At 43.2% G+C, this 20,653-nt stretch overlaps 1 protein-coding gene across 1 annotated transcript in view; it reads right to left on the minus strand.

Moving 5' to 3' along the window:
• The window catches only part of WASF1 (WASP family member 1), a 173,379-nt gene that overhangs the window by 56,415 nt on the left and 96,311 nt on the right, over nucleotides 1-20,653 (minus strand). The window contains 2 exon segments of the mRNA XM_073337020.2: nucleotides 6,714-6,872; nucleotides 10,687-10,774. Coding sequence (XP_073193121.1) covers nucleotides 6,714-6,846 — 133 coding nt within the window. The 5' untranslated portion in view covers nucleotides 6,847-6,872; nucleotides 10,687-10,774.

Genomic DNA, 20,653 nt, shown 5'->3' on the forward strand with positions numbered 1-20,653 from the left:
TGAGAGGCCCATGTATGTTCCATAGGAGGGTCAAGGAGCTTGAAGGTCAGGGCATCTGAGCCCATCTGAGAGTAAAAAGGATGGAAACTGCCCTGTCCACTTGGAATTTGCATAGTATCCATGGAATCAAAGGCAGCAGGGGCAATATATAACCAAATTCCTTCCCCCAGTGTCAGCTGAAGGCACCCAAACCAAGGGATCTATGGTCCAAAATCATAATCAAGGAACCTTGGCATAGGATCTGCAGGCAAACTAATACACCAAGGGAGTTGGAAAGACTTTGAAAAGGTACCAGAGTGGGTGTTAAAGAATCTTGAGAAATCTTCATGATGGCACAATTATGGAGACTTACAGTCTTGGTAGCTAAATGGGGAGTGCTGTGGAAGATCAACTATAAGAGCACTCCAGAGAGCCTTCTGCACAAAGAGTAGGGAGTGTAGAAAAGAAAGGCACAAAAGAAAATTTGTGGGAAACCTGCCAGTGAAAATGGAGACGGGGAGTGATTAACCTCACCCAGTGGCCTGAAAGGAATACAAAAGCTCTTAATTAACCAACAGAGACCTGAACTCCTGTCCAAGGCAGAAAATCTGAGCTGCTGGCTGCCACTAAAGATCAAAGGAAAGAAGATGAACCTCCTACCAGTGACCAACAGACAACGAGAAGCTCTAATTGAACCAACAGACAGAGTGAACCTGGGTCAGAGCAGAAAATCAGAGGGACAGCCCACCACTGATTAGGGGAGTCAGCATCCAGTGACTGAGAAACAAACAGAAATTTCTATTCACCAAAAAGTCCTGGAATCCTGGCTTCTACATCCACAGCTGGTGAGGGAAGACACAAAGTCAATTGCAGGGAAGGGAGAAACAGAGTAGGAGCATCTGAGGAGCTAGAGGCAGCTAACACGTCCGGCTTTGCGAAATGATTGCTGAACTGCATCATACACTCATGTTTTAATCCCCAAGGAAAGACTAGACCGGAGCATTGTATTCATGGTTGCTGAGACACAACTGAAAGCAGACAGGATCTCACAGTATGCATGTTGTGCTGCAGGCTAGCATCAGCACTTAATGCTACTAAGAGCCATCTTCAGTACAGACCTGCCAGTTAGGGTCAAGATAGAGGAATTTTAGAAGACAGGAAATGTGGGAGACAACCATTGCCCCCAGTTCACTGGGTCCTTGGCACATGAAGGGTCCATGTTATGCTTTTCTTTGGATTTCTTAAGGGGGGGTCCTATTTTTCATCCTGAGGAGAAGGCAGTTGCCCTGGGAGGTTTTCACTAGGGAAAAAAAAGGATACATAGGCTGGCAGTCCACACATCAACTATCCAACAGACAGCAAAAAGGGAAACCCTATATAGGGGTTGAGCCATTGTATTGTGGGACAACAAAGACCTGCATCCAACTACCAAGGAGGGGATGAAGAGAGGGAAGAAAAAGGGCTCCAAACAGGAGTATTACAATTGGCACTGGGAAACAAGAGAGAGCAGAAGCAGCTGAAGGGGCCACCAGCGTTAGGCTGTAATGACTGAATGGAATCTGAAGTAGAAGCAGCACTGAACTCAAAAACAACACTTGAATTCAACCCACCACAGACCAGTAGGCTGGAATCAAATCCATGCAGGAAGAGAGAATAAGGAGTCTGAAAAGCAAAGCCATGTTCCTTCTGAAGAATAGCAGCTTGCAGGATCACCTGAAGGGTTCTCTCTGATAGTCTACCTGCCACATGGGCCTGCATAATCAGGATAGGAATGTCTGGTGGATGCTCTTCAAGCTTCTTTTTGGCACTGGGAACATGCACAGTCTAAGATCACCAGACAGTACTCTGTTTGGCCTTCTTAGTTGGGTCCTTCCTGTTCTTATCTCTCTTCTTCCTCTTCTTTTTCTTGAAGTTGTCCTTGCTCTTCTCTTCTAATCTCCTTGAGGAAGAGCTAGAGCAATGGTCTCCAACATTTTTATGCCCAAGTTCACTTTTTGAATGTAAGGGCAACCCAGGATCTACCTTGCTCCTTCCCTGAGGCAACGCCCCATCCCCAAAGCCCCGCCCACTCCATCCCCCCTCTCTCTGTCCCTTGCTCTCCCCCACCCTCATTCACTTTCACTGGGCTGGGGTAGGGGGTTGGCAGGGGGTGTGGGCTCTGGGATGAGGGGTTCGCAGTGTGGAAGAGGGATCTGGGCTGAGCCTGGGGCAGGGGGTTGGGGTGCAGGAGGGGGTGTGAGGTGCTGGCTCTGGAGTGGAGACCAGGGCTGAGGCTGGGATGCAGGAGGAGGTATGGGGTGCTGGCTCTAAGAGGGTGGTCAGAGCTGGGGCAGGGGTTTGGGGTGCAGGAGGGGTTATGGGGTGCTGCTGGCTCTGTGAGGGGGGTCAAGGCTGGGGTAGGGGCTTGGGGTTCAGGAAGGGGAATGGGGTGCTGGCTCTGGGAGGGGCAGCCTCCCACTGGGAGGCACTTACCTCTGTCAGTGACACAGCGAGGCTAAGACAGGCTCCCTGCCTGCCGCGGCCCCATGCCACTCCCAGAGGGGCCCAACACCCCCCTGTGGACCCCAGGGGGAGCGGGGGAACGTGGCTCTTTGCGCTGCCCCTCTCTGTAGGCACCATCCCCAAAGCTCCCATTGGCCACAGTTCCCCGTTCCTGGCCAATGGGAGCTGCGGGGGCAGTGCTTGCAGGCAGGAGCAGCGTGTGGACACCCCTGCCCCTGCCCCCAGGGGCCACAGAGGCATGCTGGCCGCTTCCAGGAGTGGCATGGGGTCGCGGCAGGCAGGGAGCCTGCCTTAGTGGTAGGCAGCCCCACTGTGCCACCTCGGCCAGAGATCATGATCGACTGGGAGAGTCCCCAGGATCGATCAGTTGATCGCGATCTACGGGTTGGTGACCACTGTGCTAGAGGTAAAAGAACTGCATTTAAGAGCTGAGGCTCTATACTGCTAGGAGAGAAAGCAAAGCACACTGAAAGGTCTAAGGTAAGGGAAGTGGAGTTTGCTTTATATATCCTTGGCTTTTCCCTAGTCTTTGCCTCCTTGCTTCCTGGTAGAATCAGACTGGTTGTCTGGAATCCTCCTCAAAAAGGGAGAAAAAGGAGTACAGATAGCAAACATTTTACTTTTTAAAAGCCACAACAAGACCGAGTAGAAATCATCAGCCCCATTACTGTCTGTCATATTACTGTGCAACCAAAGGCCAAATTAGAAAAGTGGAAAAAACAGATACACTTTCAAAAGCATTTAATATTTCAATGAAATTAAAATGTACCTCAGGTTCAATGATCGTGATGGAGCTGAAAGCCCTTTATCCTTTTGAGAATATGAATATATATATATATATATATATATATATGCCTTCTTTAGCATTCATTGGGCTGGCAGTCTGGAAAATGTTAGTGTCCTGGTGGTTAAAAAGCACTTACAATACTGGCAGTTCAAACTAGCGTCATATTGGTTCACTTGACAGCCCTTTAACTTTGCTATAGCTCCAGGGAAAAAACAGCCTTTTCAGAAAGACTCCTGTAGGGTTCTAAACCTTGTGAAGTATTCATTCATTTAAAATAAATATAGAAAAAATATTTGAGAGTGCAAAAAAAATCTTCATTGCTTATTATCTTTAATGCTATTTATTCCTCTGCCTTTAATTATACTACAAAGTAGTAATTCAAAGTAATTATATTATAATTACATTTTAGAAATTACACATACTTTACAAAACAACAATATTTTTCCTTAATCATAGAAATGTAGGGATGGAAGTGACCTCAACAGATAATGTATTCCATCCCGTGGCACTGAGCCATGAACCCCTGACATGTGTTTGTCTAATCTGATGGTAATTCCATAACCTCCTTTGGTAGCTTATTACAAAACTTAAATGTCAGTATATCTGGAAAGATTGCCTTAATACTTTACCTAAATCTCCTGTGCTACAGATTAAGCCAATTAATTCTTGTCCGATCTTCTGTGGACATAGAGAACAATCGATCACCACTCTCCTTATAACAGCCCTTAATATATATGAAGATTGTTATCAGGTCTCCCCCTCAGTCATCTTTTTTCAAGACTAAATGTGCCCATTTTTCTAACGTCTCCTCATGATTGGGTTTTCTAAACCATTTATCATTTTTGTTGCTCTCCTCTAGATTCTCTCCAATTTATCCATATTTGTCTTAAAGTGTGGACACAGTACTCCAGCTGAGGCCTCACCAGCACCAAGCAGAGTGGGACAATCACCTCCCATGTCTTACATATGACACTCCTGTTAATACACCCCAGAAAGACATTAGCCTTTTTCATAACTGCATCACACTGTTGGCTCATATTCAATTTGTGATCCACTATAACCCCAAGATCCTTTTCATCAGTGCTACTGCCTAGCCAGTTATTCCCCATTTTGTAGTTGTGTTTTTGATTTTTTCTTCCTAGGTGCAGTACTTTGCACTTCTCGTTCTTGAATTTTATTTTGCAGGTTTCAGACCAATTCTCCAATTTGTCAAGTCATTTTGCGGAATTCTAATACTGTCCTCCAAAGTGCTTGCAACCTCTTCCAGCATGGTGTAACCTGTAATTTTTATAAGCGTACTCTCTACTCCATTATACAAGTCACTAATGAAAATATTGAACTGCTCTTGACCCAAGATGGACCCCGGTGGGGTCCCACTAGATGAATTCTCTCAGTTTGACAGCAAATCATTGATAACTACTCTGAGTATGGTTTTTCAAGCAGTTGTGCACCCACTTTAGAATAATTTCATCTAGATCACATTTCCCTAGTTTGCTTATGAGCATATCATGTGGGACTGTGTCAAAAGCCTTATTAAAAAGGAGATACAGCTACTGCTTTCCCCCAGCCGCTAGGCCAGTAACCTCGTAAAAGAAGAAAATTAGGCTGGTTTAGCAGGATTTGTTCTTGACAAATCCACGTTAGCTATTACTTATTACCCTATTATCCTCTAAATGCTCACAAATGGATTGTTTAATGATTTGTTCCAGTATCTTTCCAGGTATTGAAGGTAGGCTGACTGGTCTATCATTCCCCGGGTCCTCTTTGTTGCCTTTTTAAAGATAGGTACTATGTTTGCCCATCTCCACTTCTCTGGGACCCCGCCCATCCTCTGAGAGGTCTCGAAGATAATGACAAACAGTTCCTAGATTGCTTTGGCTAGTTCCTTAAGTACCCTTAAGTGAATTCTGAACCAAACTAGGCATTGAACACCTCAGCCTTCTTGATATCATCCATTATTAGCTCTCCTTTCCCACTAAGTAGTGGACCAAAACTTCCCTTCGTCTTTCTCTTAATGTATTTATAGACCTTCTTCTTATTGCCTGTTATTGTAACGCGGACAGACCCTGGTCGTTGGCAGGCGGGATTGAACCGGGGACCTCTGGAGCTTAGTGCATGAGCCTCTACAGCATAAGCCAAAAGCCAACTGTCTGTTAGCCAAGGCTGTTGAGCAGACTCATTTAACTCTCTGTCTAAGTGGTCTCAGTGCCACTAGAAGGGACAGAACACCACACCCAGGTGTGTGGGCTACATTATGTCCTTTGCTAGGTGTAACTCATCTTGTGTCTTAGCTTTTCTCATTTTGTCCCTACATGCTTGTATTATTCTATTGTACTCAACTGTAGCAATTTGTTCATGTTTCCACTTTTGGTAGGATTCCTTTTTGACTTTCAGGTTATTAAAGAGTCATAGTAGCTTCTTAGTTTTCTTTCTATCTTTCCTTCACATAAGATTAGTTTGCGGTTGTGCCTTTAATATTATCTCTTTGAGAATCTGCCAGCTCTCCTGAACTTCTTTCTTAACAATCACAACATAATCCAGAGTGTATGTTGTGTAATACTGTTATAATTAGGTGACTGATGGCACTTACTGTGAGCTTCAAGCCTAACAAACCATACATTAAGGCCATATCATAGTTACACTTTAACATAAATCCAATTATGTCCTATTACTTACTCAAAAATTGCATTTGGTTAACCAGTACTGACTTATATGGCTAGAAGGCCATGTCTTACTGTTATCTTTGACTAACTGTAGCTGAACACCTTTGAGGGTTGTTACTGGGAAAGATCCTTTTTTAGCCTAATCTTGCTCTCACTGAAGTCAATGATAAAATAATCACTGACTACAATAGGATCAGTTATGAGGGTCCATGATAACTCCTATGTCTTCCTTATTCTTGATATCAAGTTTCCAGAAATTTTTGCCCCTTGAAGGGACAGAATTCCCAGTAGGAGGGGGAAAACAAGTATAAAGTGGAAATCAATAAGTGGGAGGGAATGATGAAAGGTGGTTGGGATGATAGAGGCAGAAGAAACAGCTCCTCCACACACGGCTGCTATATCTTCAAGCATGCTAACTGTGCTGTTCACGTCTGATGCTAACTTTACTGTTCATTCAATCAGTAATGTTAAGGCAGAGACATTGACGTTGTAAATTTGGAAAAGCCAAAAGTGTTCTTGCCTGTTATCTACCTGTTTTGTGGAGGCTTACGTCTCCACAACTGTCAGTCAGCACCTTTCAGGAGCACTAAATTAATTTACAAGATAACAAAAGAAAACAAAAGGTTCAGAGCAGTTTGTGTAATACAAGGTTGATCAAGAAATAAGGCTTTTTTGTTTCATTTTAAATTTGAAAATGTGGTTCTGTTTCATCTATAAAAACTGTAAGCAAATGACATTTTAGTTTAAAATGAATTGTAAAGTTAATAGCACAATGTACTTACTTAGACTACTCAGTTGTCTAATTATATTTGCCAAGGAAATATTGGTGACACATTCCAGTTCATTCTTGATGCCTCTGGGCAGTGCTGTGTGACACAGGTGCCTGGGGTCTATGTTTCTTTTCACTAATGGCATTTTGAGATATCAGAGGGCTACCACACCTGTGAAGAAATTAAACAGAAGCATTATTATAGTTTTCCTTAATTATTTTGGTTCAGATCATTACATCCAATCAAGTCATTAACACTGGCAAGATTAAAATACCTTCACATTTAGGTTAGTTACATGAACCTGTATATTTGAGCCTGATTTTCAAACTTGTGAACTTTTATCTGACTACTGTGTCAATGATACTATGAACATTTTCAAAAAGAAAAGGAGTACTTGTGGCACCTTAGAGACTAGACTTAGAGACCTTTACTTTTTGCGAATACAGACTAACACGGCTGCTACTCTGAAACCTATGAACATTTTGTTACTATTCATGTTTTTCTGAAAAAGATGGAAAACCTTCTTTCGTACTGTAATTGTATCTTTCTCGACACACTAGTTCCTTACGCGGTCCCAGGCAAAATCCAATGGGAAACTCCTCTTGATTTATGGGAGGAAGTCATACTCCCCTTTTCAAATCAGAGTGGTGGCTGTGTTAGCCTGTATCAGCAAAAATCACAGTGGAGTGAATTGGCCTCATTAGCACTGACCCCCCCACTTGGTAAGGCAACTCCGATCTTTTCATGTGCTGTACTATTTATACTGCTTACTGTATTTTTTACTCCATGCATCTGATTAAGTGGATTTTAGCCCTTGAAAGCTTATGCCCAAATAAATTTGTTAGTCTTTAAGGTGCCACAAGGACTCCTCATTGTTTTCTCAAATCAAACTCCCTTCCTATTGAGACAGACACAGCGCTCATATCATTCAGTCTGGAAGGCAGGTATGAGAAGCAAACTTCTGAATTGCTGACTCCGTTGGGAAACTTGAAGTTAAGTTAAAAAAAATTAAGCATTGTATTTTAAACCCTAAATCAGAACTTTGTAATTTTTACATGCGTTTTGCATTATGTCTACAACAGTCTCATAATGCTGTTTTAAATTAAAACTATTTACAACTGTAATTCTATTTTTGTTTGGGAATTTCTTGAAAATTTGGGGCAATTCCGCCCCCCCCTTTAATGAATGAAAACTTGATATAGAAGGAGTCACTACAATTTGGAGAAAAAAAGTTCCAGTTTATGAGGGAATCAGACCCCTTACTGAATGATTAGCTGCACTGGGCACTTGCAAAATTGCAACAAAAAAGAAATTTTACAGCCGAACCTGCCCACTTGCTGAGGCAACTGAGAGAAAGGCAAGAAAACCTGCCCTGCCAAGGACAATCTGGCAGAGAAGAAAAAATTCCTTTGAAGCCACAAAAAGATGATTAGGCATAACTACAACAAGGCCTCAAAACCCAGTCCTTCTCTGATCCCCAAGGGTGTTTTACTTCCTGGCAGGTGGAAGACTTTATAAGTCCCTCCCGTTGGGTATGCTGAAGTCAACAGGCTCCCCTCCCTTCATCAAGCCCATGAGGAGGTAGAAGGCCCATGAGTAAGGGAAGGGTGTGTGTACAATCCTTAAAGGGGCAAAGGGTTTTCTTTTCTATGTCAGCCCACACAAAGCCTCACACCTCTGAGGCTGTGGGCGAGGCAGGGGGTGGTACAGGTCTACACAGAGGATTATTATTTTTTTGCCTCTGTTTTCACTAACAAGGTCAGCTCCCAGACTGCTGCGCTGGGCATCACAAAATGGGGAAGAGATGGCCAGCCCTCTGTGGAGATAGAGGTGGTTAGGGACTATTTAGAAAAGCTGGACATGCACAAGTCCATGGGGCCGGACGAGTTGCATCCGAGAGTGCTGAAGGAATTGGCGGCTGTGATTGCAGAGCCATTGGCCATTATCTTTGAAAACTCGTGGCGAACCGGGGAAGTCCCGGATGACTGGAAAAAGGCTAATGTAGTGCCAATCTTTAAAAAAGGGAAGAAGGAGGATCCTGGGAACTACAGGCCAGTCAGCCTCACCTCAGTCCCTGGAAAAATCATGGAGCAGGTCCTCAAAGAATCAATCCTGAAGTACTTGCATGAGAGGAAAGTGATCAGGAACAGCCAGCATGGATTCACCAAGGGAAGGTCATGCCTGACTAATCTAATCGCCTTTTATGATGAGATTACTGGTTCTGTGGATGAAGGGAAAGCAGTGGATGTATTGTTTCTTGACTTTAGCAAAGCTTTTGACACGGTCTCCCACAGTATTCTTGTCAGCAAGTTAAGGAAGTATGGGCTGGATGAATGCACTATAAGGTGGGTAGAAAGCTGGCTAGATTGTCGGGCTCAACGGGTAGTGATCAATGGCTCCATGTCTAGTTGGCAGCCGGTGTCAAGTGGAGTGCCCCAGGGGTCGGTCCTGGGGCCGGTTTTGTTCAATATCTTCATAAATGATCTGGAGGATGGTGTGGATTGCACTCTCAGCAAATTTGCGGATGATACTAAACTGGGAGGAGTGGTAGATACGCTGGAGGGAAGGGATAGGATACAGAAGGACCTAGACAAATTGGAGGATTGGGCCAAAAGAAATCTGATGAGGTTCAATAAGGATAAGTGCAGGGTCCTGCACTTAGGATGAAAGAACCAATGCACAGCTACAGACTAGGGACCGAATGGCTAGGCAGCAGTTCTGCGGAAAAGGACCTAGGGGTGACAGTGGACGAGAAGCTGGATATGAGTCAGCAGTGTGCCCTTGTTGCCAAGAAGGCCAATGGCATTTTGGGATGTATAAGTAGGGGCATAGCGAGCAGATCGAGGGACGTGATCGTTCCCCTCTATTCGACATTGGTGAGGCCTCATCTGGAGTACTCTGTCCAGTTTTGGGCCCCACACTTCAAGAAGGATGTGGATAAATTGGAGAGAGTCCAGCGAAGGGCAACAAAAATGATTAGGGGACTGGAACACATGAGTTATGAGGAGAGGCTGAGGGAGCTGGGATTGTTTAGCCTGCAGAAGAGAAGAATGAGGAGGGATTTGATAGCTGCTTTCAACTACCTGAAAGGGGGTTCCAAAGAGGATGGCTCTAGACTGTTCTCAATGGTAGCAGATGACAGAACGAGGAGTAATGGTCTCAAGTTGCAGTGGGGGAGGTTTAGATTGGATATTAGGAAAAACTTTTTCACTAAGAGGGTGGTGAAACACTGGAATGCGTTACCTAGGGAGGTGGTAGAATCTCCTTCCTTAGAGGTTTTTAAGGTCAGGCTTGACAAAGCCCTGGCTGGGATGATTTAACTGGGAATTGGTCCTGCTTCGAGCAGGGGGTTGGACTAGATGACCTTCTGGGGTCCCTTCCAACCCTGATATTCTATGATTCTATGATTCTATGTGGAATTGATCTATCCCATGTTCTTTATAGAGACCTGGTGGACAGGTCTCTCACCAATGCCAGTGTGCAAAGGGAATGGGACCAGGTTCTGCCTCCTCCCCACCCCATTTGGAGTAGTGTTTACCCTGAGTTTCCTCAAATACAGAGACTGGGATTGTGACTGACCCTTATATGTGATGCCTGGAGAAAGAAGGCTCCTTGAAAACTCCTCTGCCACCTTCATATTGCATAAAGGCTAGTCACAATGTGATCCGTTATGTATTGAGTTGATAGTCTTTAAGTGCTATGCTTTCATTACAATAGCTATTAAATTCTGACAGATATCACCAATTTTTTTAAGCAGTGAAAATGCGTTGGATCTGATTTTTCCTTGTTTAATTCCTACCCCACGGTATAATGGCACTGGTGAAAAAAGTGAACACATTTTAAAAAGTACCAATTTAATGCGATTTGAATGAACTACCTTTGAAAAGTGAGATAGTTACTTAATCCACCATGTTACATGCAGGCACAGATGCATCCTCTGTCCTCTAAAAGCCTTCAGCAGCTACCTTTTCTTCCTCATTCTTACCTTTTTCAAATGCCTCTGGCAGCTGCAGAGGAACCTGCCTGTGGCACTTCTGTCCTGCACATGCACTACTTCTCCAATAGGAGCAACTCTGTCAAAATGACAAGGATTATGTCAGTTTCATTCTGCGCCTAATGCTGAGGGAACTCTTTGGGGAGCACCCCAACTCATTGCTTTATAAAACACTTTGGGGTGGTCTGAAAGCTGCCAACATATGAAACCCAAAGTCTCTTCTATGAAAATAGGGGGTGTGTGGAATTTTTAGGAATCTCCCCTCCCCTCTCCCAAACCACTCCCAGAACACCGGGAGTTTAGCAAAAGAAATACAACTTTTTACCAGAAATTGCAACTTTTAGTGATTAACTTAACTTTCAGTCACAGATGGGGGACACCATTTTGAAGAGCGCCCTGCCCTGCCCCCCGCGTGACCTTGCGCACATCATGCATGCAATATCACACAGGCGGGGGCAGGGTGGTGCACTCTTTAAAATGGCATTCACCATCTGAAACTGGACAAAACCACATCTTGTTTTGTCTTGTACCAGACCTAGGACAAACTTTAAAAAAAGCAGGACCGTCCAGCTTAAAATTGGGCGAATGGCTTGCCTATCATGAGCACAGGCACAGGCATTGTTTTCCCTTGCAGAACTGGCCTACAGAATTATTTCAGAAGTACAAGGAGTGTGGGAAAATGTTAAATTCTGCAATCTTGTGACAAATATAAACCCCAATTGTCAGGATAATAGGTCACATTTCCTATCAGGGACAGTCAGACAGGAAGATCGGAAGGATGGCAAATGTACATATAACTGAGAAAAAACCCAAATGCTCCACCTTTGCTGCTGACTTGCTGCCCACAAAACTAACTGGTATTTAATCTACATTTCAGTCTTATTCTTGGAAAGCTTGTAGAATCTTCTAGATCAAGAGGACTTTTAAAAAGTTACTTCTCATTAAGTTCCATTTGGGGACTATCAACCTTGACAATATTTCCTTAATGTTAAGGGACGTCATGTATCTATGTCCCTACACAGTGTGCTGAAAATGTAGCACTGAATGTTCTTGCTTTAAAGGATTTAAATCAGACTTATATTTTCTTTAATATATTTTTGTGCCTTAATATTGCCATGATTCTTCCTACCTATGTTTTAAAATACACAGTCCAGTAATGCTTTGTACAGCCCCAATTTTCACTCAATCATTCTTTGACTGCAAGCAGAATGTTACACTTCAAAGTTTGTGACAGTCAAATTTAATATAGATTTTTTTAAAAATAGCAATACAGTACATAACAGTCATTGTGTCTGCCTACACAGTCACACACTACCAGTACCCAACTCATTGCTTTATACAGCATTTTGGGATATTCTGAAAGTTGCTAGCATATGAAACCTAAAGTCTCTTCTATTAAAACAGTGGAAGTTTTAGGAATCTACTCCCCTCCCCACAAAAAAACCCAAAAGACTATTGTCCATGGTTTAGTAAAAGAAATACAAAGTTTCACCAAAAATTGCAAGTTTTAGTGATTAACTTAACTTTCAAAATATTCTACTATATTTTACAGGAAACTTAGCAGCCATGGATTTATTATGTAATGTTGATATCACAGCCTCTGATATCTTGCCAGAGCAGCTCCACAGTGGTAGCAACAAGATTTCAGAGGAGAAGGCTAGTGTGTGAACACCTAATTACGATGCTTAGTACCAACCTATCACTGAAGTTATACAATATTTACAGTTTGGAGACACCTGCATTATACTAGGTCACTCAAATTGTGTGTGTGTAATTTAGTAGTGTGTTAACTACATTTAAAAGTTAAAATGATGTGTCTAATAAACCAGTACTGGGCTCATGTCCTATAACGGCATATTACTTCAACTAGTGTTACTAGGAGATTTATACTTTAAATTCCTGTGCATGCAAGTGTATAAGCTTGAACAGAAGCTGCTTCCCCACTATGCCGCCTATGGGGACTTGGGGATTTCCAGACCACTGGATTTGTGCTTATACAGGTGGGAAGAGAAGGCTACTCCTTAAGTATAAGTTAAACTTCTCCCTTCTGTGCAGACCTATTAGGAACACATGTTGAGCACGAACTCCTAATGGGCAGGACTTGTGGAAGATCAACTTTGCATTGACTTCACCTTCACACCCCATCTCATGACTACGATGGGCTTCTACAGTGTGAAGAATTCTGCAAGATGAAAGACTTTGCACTGGCCCTCTGTAAACAGTAAATGCTGAGATATGTGCTGAATGTCCTTCTTACCCTTGCTATTAAGATGGAGTGTTCAGCACAAAGCTCTCCAATTTTTTGTTAATAACACCTACAAATGCTTCAGATGAGATAAATAGCATCCACACTTTGCCAACATCCACACTTTTGTTAAGTGGGAATGCTATTTGTTGCTGTTCTCTTAGACTATTTTCTGACTTGCAAGTCTAAATATGGTTAAGTTTTTTTAAAAAATCCATAATTAAAAAGGTTTTTCTCTCTTTTCATTTCTGGATTTTTGTATCTTAAACCGGCATAAATGAGCTTCAATTTGTTATGCAATAATTGGTTTTTAATCATATCATCTTATTCAAATTCTCGTCTGCACCTACTTTTATGTTATCTACAATGTAAAACTGTTATTTGTGACTTTAAAGATTAATACTTTTTTTAACGCAGAAACAAAAATAACCAACTATCAGCTTCCAACAAACTTACCCATATTTAATTAACAAAGATGTATAGATTTACTTGGTGTCTAGCTTGATAATAGCTGCAATTTATTTTTATCTAAGAAAATTAACTATTTTACAGACCGATTCCTAGAAAGACCTTTCACAGGGTGAAGCACTTATTACCTTCAGTAGCAGAACTATTGAAGACAGTAAGGCACTAAGCCTGTAGCGTATCTGGCCCTTTGACATCTCGCCCACCCCCTGCATCACACATGACCACCCCTCACTGTTTTTTCAATAAGCTAAGTTACATGTTGTGTTAAATACCAGAGGTCAATAGAGAGTAACACTTCAATTTTTAAAATTCATTTGCTTTCAATTAAATATTTTAAGCAAATTTTGAAATTAAGAATATGTATTTAGCTATTTTTCAGTAAAATAGTATGTAGAAATGTTTTCCTAAAGGTAAAAAACACCGAAGTTACAACAAATAGAATTCTTGATTTAAACCAAAGTAACTAAAATGTATTCAAATAACAGGATACTCAAAATAGAATGAAAGAATAGCAAACGTTACATTGCATTATTTAATTGATATTTCATATTTTGTTATAATAATGCTTCTAGATATTTTTAATATGAACTTCTCTCCATTTCATATTTGCTGAAGGAATTTCTTTGCTGGCCTACAATACATTAAGTGTACAAGATGATGAAAAGGTTAGAGACTAGATAAGCCAATAGCATTATAAAACTTCATGGCCAAATGAAAATATTAAAGGCAGAAAATGGTAAAACACATTTTATTCAGATATTGAAGATATCACACTAAACTATAGTAGAAACACATAAAAGACCTTCCCCTTAATAGTTTACTACAAACAAATGGGATGGCTTCCAAAAATGGGCACAAGATCTAATTATATATTACTGTGGCAAGAATGAACGAATAATTAAATTCATAATATGCCAAGCATTCATTAACACAAATATATAAGTCACATACCTAGAGATATATTGCACATATATGCCCAGTTTTACCGTTATGGTCTTAACCAAGAAGAATCTGATGGCTCCTTGTATTCATTCTTCTACTGAAGCTTCTGAATATGTAGCATAATTTTAAAAAGATAATACACCCACAATTTTATCTGTATTATATATCTATATCTTTGTATTAGATATATGATTTAAAATTACTACACATAACATACATACACAGACTTCAAAAGAGGACAGTTGCAGAGTTTTCTGGTAACACGAATAAAAATTCTTCAGATTACACAGGGTTCATTTTCTTCTAGAGAGCCCATTCAAATAATCTGATTTCAAAACATTTTGGAAGTACCCTGGGTTCTAATTTAAGCACAGCCAAGAATTAATAAATTAATTTTTGATTACAAGTTCTTCACCCCCAAAAGGCTAAAAATGTATTAACGATATACAACTTACTATGCCATTTGAAATTGCTTTTTAAGACCTACTGTTTATCTGATGACATTTTTTCCTCACAGCATTAATCTATTCTTTCTGTTAACAGCTTCTGCATACAGTATATCACACAAAAGCCCTATGATGGATCACAACAAAAGCTCTTTGTAATCTTGACAGAGATAGATAACTAATCCAATGTTAATTTAAATCCAAAACCTCTAAAGCCAGAAATAAAGCATAACTTCTGAGGTTTTATCAAATCTATCATAATATATAATCATTGATTAAATTACATGATAACCCTATCAAAGAATTAAATTCTATGAATTAAAACACGCAACAGTTAAATTCCATAGATATTCATCTACCACTTGAAGATAGCTACCTTTCAAATGCACATGCCAATTTTACAACTTGATTCTAAAAAAAATTATCACAGAGACACAAACCTGCTCTAAAATGGGTAGCATGGTGCTGCAGTAACAATATTTAAAGAAAAAGTACCTGAACTTCACAGCAGCTAAGAAATGTAATGTAATTCCAGACAAAACCTGGCTGGCATAGAGAAGATATTCAGTTCCCACCTCCGCTACAACATTAAACTTCACTGTTACTCATCAACGGTGTATCAACTTTTAGAATTCTACACACACAGAAAGCACAGTCAACCTAGTCAATCACAGAACTGTAGCACTATTAATCATACCGAACACCTCCAGTCATTGGATTGCTTTGAAACGGGCTGGCTCTTGCACAAAGGAATTAGAATTCAACACACAGTGTCTTGCCTTAACAACAGAGCTATCTTTACAAAGAAAACACAGAAGCACTCACCCCCAGTGACCAAAGACTTCCCTTTTTTCCTCAGAAACGTGAAACGAACTCCCTAAACGCAGAATGATTAAGAAATAATTATTCCTTTGGTTCCAAACCATAATTGCTAAATATTAAATTATGACATGCCAGAAATGAGGGAAATGAGTGGCTATGCTGGGGGTGGAGAGAAGAGGAGGGAGGGGAAATAAGACACACAGTCTATGCATCTCATTGCACTGACCTTACTGTTGAATCCAAGAAGGAAACTGGATGCTAATGAAATAATAAATAATGTCAGACACCCACAATAGTACTGAGGTCCAGCGTATAAAGGTCTGTGACTAGGAAACCTGACACAACATAGGAGCTAATTATGTAGTTGCTCTATATTAATCCACAAATGACGTACAATTGTTTTAATTATTACAACCATAGCTTCAGACACATTTGACTAAACAGTGGACAGTGTCATAAAATTACTTTTTTAAAGCTTTTTGTGCCTGGATAGTTTTAAGTTTCTTATGCAAAACACAAAAGACATAGCTTAACCAGACATTTGAAAAAGGTGATCAATCATTCTTTGCAATATTAAAATAAATCACAGTTCTACATAACAGCCTTTTAGCTTTCCGAAGTAAGTTTTATACTAAGGTCCCAAAACAGACACTTTGAATTTGCTAAATATTTACAGGATTTTAATTTGATGATTACTGCTAACTTTTTTTCCAGTTTTAAAGAAGAGTTAAGATATGTCACAAATTGAGTCAGACAGGCAGTAATGATCAGCTCATTATTACTAGCTGAGCTCCTTTCTATATAGATTTCTTTCCTTGCAAACAACAAAATTCCTCAGAAGGCGGGCTTGTTGCACAAGCCTGCCAATATCCATAAATAACATGCTGCCTTGTCTACTGAAGCCTTTTTTCTGTATAATGGTGACTCACATTTTAGTGTTATTTAAAGTGTCTGTTTGAACAGTGTTCTGTTGAAAAAAAAAAGTTATCTAAATTGATAGAAAAAGGTTGTTTACTTTCAAGCAGAGATTTATTAAAAGCTCTGAAAAGACTTACCTTTTGTAATTGTTGTTCTTCGAGATGCGTTGCTCATGTCCATTCCATTGTAGGTGTGTGCGCTCACCACACGCACTGGTGTCGGAAGTTTTTCCCTCAGTGGTATCCTTAGGGGACCGGCTCTGGCACCCTCTGGAGTGGCACGCGTATGCGTCGGTATAAGGGGTGCCCCCGGCTTCCCTCTCCTGCAGTTCCTTCTTGCTGGAACTCCAACAGAGGGGAAGGAGGGTAGGTCATAGAATGGACATGAGCAACACATCTCGAAGAACAGCAGTTATGAAAGGTTACCATCTTTTCTTCTTCAAGTGCTTGCTCATGTCCATTTCATTGTAGGTGACTCTCAAGCAGTACCATCGGAGGCGAATCGGAGTTCACGGACGTGTCAATTGTAACACAGCTCTGCCAAATCCAACATCATCTCTGGCTTGCTGGGTGATGGCGTAATGCATTGTGAATGTGTGTACCGAAGACCACGTTGCAGCCTTGCAGATGTCCTGGATAGGGATGTGCCCGGGAGGAGGATATCCTGGTTGAAATGGAAGTGCAAAACCACGTTTTGCAGGAATGCCGGATGGGGCCACAGCTGGACCTTGTCCTTGTAAAATAACGTGTTCCGGGGGCTCCAAAGTGAGGACTTTAATTTTGGAGACACGTCTAGCCCAGGTAATAGCTACCAGGAACGCAACCTTCCACGACAAGTGGGAAAGGAAACAAGAAGCCATAGGCTCAAAGGGTTGACCCGTGAGCCTGGAGAGGACTAGGTTGAGGTCCCATTGGGGAACTGGGTCCCAGACCGGTGGAAAGAGACTTTCAAGGCCTTTCAGGAACCTGATTGACATCTTATGTGAGAACACCGATCTATCCTGGATGCGAGGATGGAAGGCTGATATGGCTATCAGATGCATCTTGATCGAAGAGAAGGCGAGACTTTGGTTCCTTAAGTGAAGCAGATAATCCTGGATGGATTGGAGAGACGACTGGGTAAGGGAGATATTCCGCTCTGACGCCCAGCAGGAGAAATGCTTCCACTTTACCAGGTAAGTTGCTCTGGTGGAGGGCTTTCTGCTCTCCAAGAGAACCTGCCGTATCTGACTAGAGCAGGCTTGCTCCCCTGGATTCAGCCACACAGCATCCAAGCTGTGAGATGGAGAGAGGCACGGTTTGGATGCAGGAGTCAACTGTGATCCTGCAAGAGTAGGTCTGGGCAGCTGGGAAATGGCCACAGGGCTGCAACAGCCAGGTCCTTCAGCATGCTGAACCAATGCTGGCAAGGCCATGCTGGGGCAATCATAACGACCCGTGCCTTGTCCCTTGTGATTTCTGAGAGGACTTTGCTGATGAGCGGAATTGGCGGGAAGGCATACATCAGGTCCCTGGACCAAGACAAGAGAAAGGCATTGGATAGTGAGCCTCTGCCGAGGCCTTGGGGAGAACAAAACTGATGACACTTTCTGTTCTGTATGTTGGCAAACAGGTCCACTCGGGGAGCTCCCCACTTCTGGAAAAGGATTCTGAAAACCTCCAAGTGAAGGGACCACTCGTGGTGAGAGAAGAAATACCTGCTGAGGTGATCGGCTAGCATGTTCCGGATGCTGGAGAGGTGCAGTGCTTCCACGTGGATTGCATACTGTATGCAGAAGTCCCACAGATGGAGGGCCTCCTGGCACAAAGCCGATGATTGAGCTCCTCCCTGCCTGTTGACATAGAACATGGAGGCCATGTTGTCTACCAACACTGGCACCACCTGGCCAGACTGTTGCAGAAGGAAGACACCACAAGCCAGAAGGATGGCCTGGAGCTCCCTGATGTTTATATGCAACATGAGCTCCTTTTAAGACCATAACCCTTGAGTCTGCAGTGTACCGAGATGTGCTCCCCAACCGAGGTCGGACGCATCCAAAATTAGGGAGACCGTGGGTTGCAGGCTCAGGAATGGCACACCTTCCAACACCAGGATGGGGTCGGACCACCATTGCAGAGAGATAAATACCTGCGGCAGGATCGTGATAAGCTTGTCTATGTGATGTCTGGCCTCGGAGAGTAGACCGACGACAGCCACATCTGGAGGGGACGCAGCCTGAGTCTCGTATGTCAGACAACGTACATGCATGCTGTCATGTGCCCCAACAGTCTGAAACAGACCTGGGCCATGGTTAGTGGATGGGCAGTGATGCTAGCAATCAGATCTGACATTGCTCTGAACCAGGCCTCTGGCAGGAATGCTCTGGTTCGGATAGAGTCGAACACCGCTCCGATAAACTATCTATTGGACCAGGATTAACGTTGATTTTTTGTTCATTTATCAACAGGCCCAGAGCTTGACAAGTGGCTTGCAACATCTCGACATGGCACTGGACCTAGCCTCTGGAGCAGCCTTTGATGAGCCAGTTATCGAGGTACAGGTAAATCTGGATACCCCAACCTCTGAGGTAGGCCGCCACCACCAACATGCATTTCGTAAACACTCTTGGCATCGTTGCTAGGCCAAAAGGAAGCACTGCAAATTGGTAGTGGGCTGTCCCAACTACGAAACGTAGGAATCATCTGTGTCTATGAAATACTGATATATGAAAATAAGCCTCTTTCAGGTCGAGGGTGGCGTACCAGTCTCCCGGATCCAGGGAAGGAATGATGGAGGACAAGGAGACCATGCGGAACTTCTACTTCTTGAGATACTTGTTGATGCTCTGCAGGTCCAGGATGGGGCGGAGACACAGCCTTGGCTTTTGAGAATCCGTATCTTGGCCATTTCACTGCCAAATATTAAAATCATAATGGCCAAGTGATGGTTGGCCACTCTGAGCAGGAGGCTGGACGTAGAATAACTTTTTCTACCAAAGAGATGGAGCCTCTTTGCCTCCTTGTTCTTAGGTGTTGATCCCAGTTGGCCCTGTCTATCATGCTTGTTGGCTGCTAACACAACCAGTGAGCTTGGGGCAGTGTGGGTATAAAGATACTCAGACCCCTTAGCAGGGATATAGTATTTTCTTTTTGACCACTTGAAGATGGGGGGCAAAGAGAAGAGTGTCTGCCACAGGACCTTAGTAATTTTCACCACTCCCTCATGCACTGGCAATGCCACCTGGGAGGGGGCTGCTGCACTTAGCACATCGAACAAGGAGTCTGAGGGTTCCGCCACTTCCTTGGCTTTCAGCCTCAGGTTTGAGGCAACTGTCTTTAAAAGCTCCTGGTGGGCCATTGCAACATCCTGGGGAACCAAGTGAGAAGGTCCCGCTATCACCTCATCGGGCGAAGATGAGGAGGAGGCAGGTACAGGTGGGTCTGCCAACTCTGCCGCTTCTGCTAGGGAAGCCTCAGCCGAGGTTAGCTAACCCTAGGGAGTCTCCTCTGACTCCGCGTCCAAGTCAGGGGGTGGGCAGGAGACTGTCACTGACTATCTTTCAGATGCCACTGAGACTGACCTATGCCCCTGCGACGGTTGGGGAAACCCCCAGGGGTTCCATAGTTGCCAGGAGGCCAGCCACTTGCCCTAAGTCCATGCCACTGGTGGCCCGGGGGGAATGTTGATGCCCCTGGTGGGTGGCCTTGGCCTGTAGGCAGGGTCTCCTCCTTGCTGTCCAAGCCCGAGGAGGGAGAGACTTGTCTGGGGGACCAGGACGGTACCAAAGCTGCCTGTTGATCCGAATCCTGTTGGCTCTGGCCACGGACCTCCATTGAGGACCTGTACGGGGGCAATGGCTCTTGGTGCCGCAACTCCAGTGACTGGGGTCGTCGTTCGGCAGATCAGCGACGGTACCCAGGTGATCAGTGCCTCATGCTTACAGAGCGGTGCCACTCCATAGATCAGGAGCGGGAACGGGAGCGAGAAGACCAACGTGATAGAGATTGTCATCTTGACCCTCCGGAATGGTGCCATGAGCTGGGAGAGCAGATTGGGCGACCCAGCACCAGGGCTCTGGGGACTGGTGCCGCGCCTATGCAGGTCTGTGCCAGACTGCTGCCAATCGACAGCTAGAGCC

The sequence above is a fragment of the Lepidochelys kempii genome, chromosome 3 (genome assembly GCF_965140285.1).
Source record: "Lepidochelys kempii isolate rLepKem1 chromosome 3, rLepKem1.hap1, whole genome shotgun sequence".
NCBI classification, from domain to species: domain Eukaryota; kingdom Metazoa; phylum Chordata; order Testudines; family Cheloniidae; genus Lepidochelys; species Lepidochelys kempii.